The 6000-nt window shown below is 44.0% G+C and overlaps 1 protein-coding gene across 1 annotated transcript in view; it reads left to right on the top strand.

Annotated features, from left to right (window-relative positions):
• Window positions 1–469: 469 nt before the first annotated feature.
• The window catches only part of MND1 (meiotic nuclear divisions 1), a 41083-nt gene continuing 35552 nt past the window's right edge, over window positions 470–6000 (top strand). The window contains exons 1-4 of the mRNA XM_005517565.3: window positions 470–565; window positions 2661–2726; window positions 3530–3587; window positions 5165–5313. Of these exons, the coding sequence (XP_005517622.2) occupies window positions 563–565; window positions 2661–2726; window positions 3530–3587; window positions 5165–5313 (276 nt within the window). The 5' untranslated portion in view covers window positions 470–562. The remainder of the gene's footprint in view (window positions 566–2660; window positions 2727–3529; window positions 3588–5164; window positions 5314–6000) is intronic.

The following is a 6000-nucleotide window of genomic DNA, read 5'->3' as shown; positions in this document are numbered from 1 at the left end:
CATCACAATATACAACAGTTTCAAGTAACACCAGATGTGACTAAGCCCTTCCCTTCCACGGGCAGCGAGGACTTTATTTTTCCACGTCCCGGGGCTCCTTTGACAGGCCAGACGTACAATGCTCGTCGTGTTAGACCACGCTTAACGTGCGCTTTTTGTGCCCTCAGTTTTATTCTACGGCACCACCCGGCTGGTAAAAAACTCACAAAAACCCAACAACGAAAAAACCCTAACCAAAACTAACGAACAAATAAAAAAAAAAAAAAACAAGCAGAAACCACGCGCACGTTCGCGGCGGCCGAAAACTGGGAGTCGCCCGACTCCCGCCGGTGCCGTGAGGGCCGGGCCGTGAGGGCGGTGAGGCCCGTGTCGGGCCAGGGCGGGCGCGGAGAGCCGGGGGCCGGGCCGTGAGTGCCGGGTGGTGAGGGCGGGGCGCGGGGGGCGGTGAGGGCCGTGAGGGCCGCGGGGCGGGCGGCAGGCGGCGCTGCGCACGCGGTCTCCTTCCCGCCGGCCTCTTCCCGCCCGGCGGCGCCGGAATCAAACCGTGCCGCCCGCCCGCGACATGGTAAGCGGGCCGTCCGCTTTCCGCCTCCTCCCGCTTTCCTTCCCGGGCGCCCGCAAAGGCTGCGGGGCTGCAGGGGGAGCCGCGACCGCAGTGATGGCGGGTGGCGGCCACTCGCGCCTCGCTGTCCCTCCGCCCCGGTGGCTCTGAGGGGAGCGGGGCTCCCGCTCCGGGGAGGCCCCACGGTGCCGATTCTGGGAGTGCAGCGTCAGCACGGCTTGGGCTGTGCCTTTGGGTTGTTGAAGAGCGATGTAAATGAGCCGGCACCTGGAGGAGTAGCCTTAGCCCCGTGACTGTGGGTCGAGGTGCGCACGGTGCCCGCTGCTTGCCCCCGAGACACGGGGGGCTCGGCGTGCCAGGCTGGGCGGAGGTGGGAGCGGACAGGTGTGCCCTCACCGCCTCTTTCTTCTGTCTGCCTGCGGTAGCGGCAGCGAAATGGATGCTCATGGTGTGGTTAATATTTGTGTGGGGAACGCCTGCCAGTAAGGTAGGAGGGAGAAGTTAACGTGAAAGTCAATAACCTTCATCGAGAGCGCTCTTGGCTCCGTTGTTTGGCTCTGCTGGAGTGACGGTGTGAAATCTGGCGCCCGAGGGGCGTAGCTACAAGCACATGCTTCCAGATAGACTTCCATTCCACCTCGTGCGCCTACGCGTTTTGTTCCTGCTGCTGCTGTCGGTGTCGGGGCTCTTGGAGAAGGCAGGAGGTGAAAGCTAAATCCGTCTGCTTTCTGTTCATGCTCCTACTTGAGTGTTCATAGCAGCTCCAGATTCTAGTCCTGCCATGTACTGACCTCGCAGGAGATAGCCGTGCTGACCTAGGATATCCCTGGCTAAAAGAGGAGAGAGGGGACCTAAAGGAATAGGAATGGTGCTCTTCAGTAAATATAATGTTGAATTGCTTCTGTTCCTGTCTCTGTATTACTGCGGCTGTATAAGCTAGCTTTTACATTTGTTTTTTAAAATTAAATCAGTCCGGCCATTTTGCTCCTGGTGTATGTTTTAAGTGTTGTGTGCTGCCTGATCATGTTGTTTTTTAAGAAGGAAGCAGCTATTAAAAAGTAAAAATGTTGTTGACTCCTTTTGGTTGGAAATGTGGAAACATAACCATGTCTTTCTCAACCATCTTGTTATTAGACTACCCATTTCCACTTACTTATGGGCAACAATATAGGGGTTTTTTTGTTTTGTTTTTTTTTTACGCTACCTTTTTTTGCCAGCATTCTATTTGTCCCTTTCTATCCCTCTTTCTCTTTTTTGTAGATACACACAGTGTGTGAATCAGGGAGTGGGGCAAGGGCACTTCAGATTCACATTGTGGCTGCTGCTTTTGGGTTGTTGAGGATTATGCTAAATGCTATTAATAAAACTCCACCATGAAATATTTTATATCCTAATTTTATAAGAAGCATATCAAAATTGCGTCTCTGAAAGTGACCAGAGGAGACTGTTTCTCAGTTTTGTATTGTTGGTAGCTGTTTGTGAATAGCCATTTCTGCCTTTTGCTTGTAGTTCAACCTATGTTATTTAATGCTTGGTCACACAACCAGAGAGAAAAGAAATAAAAGCAGCACAGTTTTTAAAATGTGACCTTGAAATTACAAAGTTGGTTAGGACCTTTGAAGAAAGACATACCTCAAAATGATCTTTATTGCCTTAAAAAAACATGAATGCCCTACAACTCACACTACTGTCTGTATATCACAGCACAGAAAGCAATTCTTAAAAAAAAAAAAAAACAAACAAAGCCATACAGAAGGTACTCCTTATCTTTTTAAGTGTTATTAAATATTTGTGTGAGTTTGGTATAAATGCATATTTTGGCATTGGTATGTGTCAAGGAGCATTGAGGCTGGAGTGGGGGTTGGGTTATATGAATGGCTGGCTCCAAGCTTACAGGTAGGTCCCTCCATTTAATAGAGGAGCATAGTGTGGAGATTATTTGCAAAGATGGAGTTTATCTTAGAGTCTGAGCTTAGTGGTAAGGTATTTTAAAGTTATTTTTTATTAACTTACAGGTAAATAGATTTGAATTCTGAGCAGATGCTAATTATTCAGATAGCTGAATGTCTTTGCTTTTTTCTTTTTTTCCATGTTCTAGTCCAAGAAAAAGGGTCTGAGTTTTGAAGAGAAGAGGGCCCGCATGATGGAGATATTTTTTGAAACAGTAAGTAACTTGTAATTGTCCTGCATTTACATTGGTGGGAAAACAGGTCCTAAAAGGAGCATGAGTGGAGATGTAGCTGAACTCTATATGGCATGCATTTCACTGATGCCCTGTGACATCAGGGTGTAAACTACAGGGGAAAAACTTAATTCATTTAACTTCTGATCAGGTGGCTTATCCCCAGGTGGAGCCAGGGAGTGATGATGCACAGGTGGTGCACTTCTTCATGTGCTACCCACGCACATATTCTCATTTTGAGTCTGTTACCGTCAGAGGGGACAGCAGGAAATTAGGAAGTATCTCACTGTATTTTATAGGAGGAGGAAGAAATCTGAGCTTCAGAAAATATGAGAGCAGAGTTGGAAAGGGTCCCTGGAGAAGAGAAACCTGGAGGTCCAAAAGCTGAGCTACAGTTCTATTGGTGGCACATGTAATACACCATGTTTTACCTTTTAGAAAAAATACTGTGCCACTTGAGTACTTGAGCAATATGGTGCATCTGTGCTGACAGTCTAACCTGGTCTTTAAGGGGTTTATAGTCTAACTTGAGATGAAATATGATGACTTCAGATCACCAAAGGAAAGAGCAGGGCTTGCTACAATAATAGTGTTTTTCTTATTATTTTATAATCAGAATGGTCCAGTTCTCTTGAGGGATATGCAGGCTATTTCTCTAGCAAAACCAAAACATAGAATGTATTTCCTATTTGCTTTTGTTGGCACTGATTTAGTGTAAAGGGCATTCAGGCTTAGATGATGCTGTCATTTGGAACTGAAGTTTTCATGTTTCATGTTTTGCCCAGAAAGACGTCTTCCAGTTGAAGGACCTAGAGAAGATTGCTCCAAAAGAAAAAGGGATTAGTAAGTGTTTATAAAGTTATTTCTCTTGAGCAAGTAATCATTTCTGGGACAGGTCAACAGTGTAAATATTCCTGGCTACAATCTTAGGTTTGTGATTTTAATAACAGAAAATATAGCTAGAACAGGAGACTGGTCAGTGGCAGGGCTCAGGTGCTAAAAGTGACATGGGATGGGGGCTTGCTTAGGCTCTGAGCTGCCTGACTTGCAGTGACTTTCAGTGTATGAAATCGTTGTTTGCACTCAGGTATTAAAAAGCTGCCTGTAATATCACAAATGTTTAAAATGCTAGTCCAGATATACACGGGCAGTGTGTTCTTGAGCTTTTCCCCTCTAAAAATGGCTGGACAGTTATAAATGGAAGGGGTTTGTCTTTCTGATGCCTTCCTGATGAGATCCATTGGTTTAGAAGATTTATCTATGCTCTTGGATTGTTTTGTATGTTGCTTCCATTCTATGTTCATTGACAAAAGGGAGGCAAAGCATAATGTTTATGTAGTTACCACTGTCCTTCTCTAGCATGTCTTGGTGGCACTGCAAGAGTAAATGAACTAAAGAAATTAATTTGCTAGAGAACTGTAGATGTGAGTATCACAAAGCAGAGATTTTCAGTTGTGTCAGCGGCTAACAGGCGTTCTGGGCTTCTGAAGAGGTGTGGTGCTATCTTGATTGGTTTGTCAATGCATATGTTTAGTTGTAATTTGCAGTAGATTGGAGTTTGGAGTTTCTAAAACCTTTAACACCTTTCAGTAGTCCAAATTCATCCTGTCTCTGCATATGAAGGCGTTTAGCCACACAACCCAAGTCCCAGTTACTCTGAAAAGAAAAAAATTACTAACCTGCTCCCATCCTGGCATCCAGCCTATAGCTTCCAAAAGATAGGGGACCCCCTGTAGGCTTGAAATTGAACATCAGGTACCAAAACCCATAACTGAGCTCAAAAGTTTTTATATCTGCAACACCTGAGGATAACATAACTACTTAACTTTGTTGAACAGGGAGCATTTTTTTAAAATGGTGAATTATACCACAGGTTTGAGTGGTTCAGTTGTATTCAGAAATGTTGATGCTTGTGAGTGTAAATGATGTTTTGTATTGGAAGTGAATATAATCAAAATCAGAATCTGTCCTTCCTGAGTCTGTAGGCAGATGGCTTTAGTGCCTCTGCTGCAATGAAATACTTTGTTAAGCATTACAAAATGAAATGTAATTACACTCCCAATCAAGAAACTTAATCCAAGTTAGAATTAAGATCACAAGACAACTTCTCAGGTACCTCCCATGGGTGTGTTATGGTATTGTAGTGTAACATACATGTATTTTGTGCAATACTCATGAGCAGTGTTTTGCAAACATCTGGTAGCAGATGTGCAGAATAGCAGTGTTTAGGAGCAAATTGCTGGTTTCAGAGAGATTCAACCCTTCAAGTAAAGCTTTGGGCATGTTGTCCTTGTGAAATCTTCCATCTAGCTGACACTGGAGGAAAACACAGATGATTGTTGTTGGTGGCTTGTGGTATTCAAAATTCTCCATAGTCCAGCTGCTGTGCGGTTCTGATTTTACATTTTTGCTTTTATTAGCCTCAATGTCAGTGAAAGAGATTCTGCAAAGCCTTGTTGATGATGGCATGGTGGACACTGATAGAATTGGAACTTCCAATTATTTCTGGGCTTTTCCAAGTAAAGCTCTTCATGCCAGGAAGCGTAAATTGGAGGAGTTAGAGTCTCAGGTAATCTGTTGTATGAAAAATACTGTTTATTTGTTTATTAATAATTTAACAATTATTAATTGTTTATCTAAATGGGTTTGCTTTTTCTTATATACCCCCTTGTCGTTCTTGTTTATATCTCTCATGTGTACAAATATGTCCACACACATAGATTGTACTATAGGAATTCTCTGTCATTCATGGTAAGGCATTGTCATTATCTTGCTGTTACATCAGGAAAACTTTGGAGGTTCTTGTTGGAGCTTGAGGAAACTTTTTGGCTACTTGCTGATGAAAGCATGTTTGTCATGATGCAAATCATCATTTAAGGACTCAAAAGTAGCATGTTTTTGTGTCTTTTATATAGTGTAGACCATCATGTGGTAATAACCTAAAAGTGATGACAGCCAAAATGCATAACTGAGTAAACAAGGGAATGGTTTCTACTTAGGCCATTGTGTTTTCATCAATTTCAGTTTTCACTGGTGGCTTAATTTGTGAGTACTTCTGTAGTCCCTTACTGCACTTTTAGCAGGAGAAAAGAGCAAATTGGTCATGAATTGCAGAATCAAGGAATGGTTGGGGTTGGAAGGGACCTCTGGAGATCTAGTCCAATTCCCTGCTAAAACAGGTTCACCTGGAGCAGGTTGCGTATGATCACAGCCAGGTGGATCTGGAGTATCTCCAGAGGAGGAGGGTCGATGACCT

Source organism: Pseudopodoces humilis, chromosome 6 (assembly GCF_049639895.1).
Source record: "Pseudopodoces humilis isolate 2021_Gansu_Grassland_sample_001 chromosome 6, ASM4963989v1, whole genome shotgun sequence".
NCBI lineage: Eukaryota > Metazoa > Chordata > Aves > Passeriformes > Paridae > Pseudopodoces > Pseudopodoces humilis.
The sequence above is the reverse complement of the archived record's forward strand: the minus strand, read 5'-3'. Positions and strand labels throughout refer to the sequence as shown.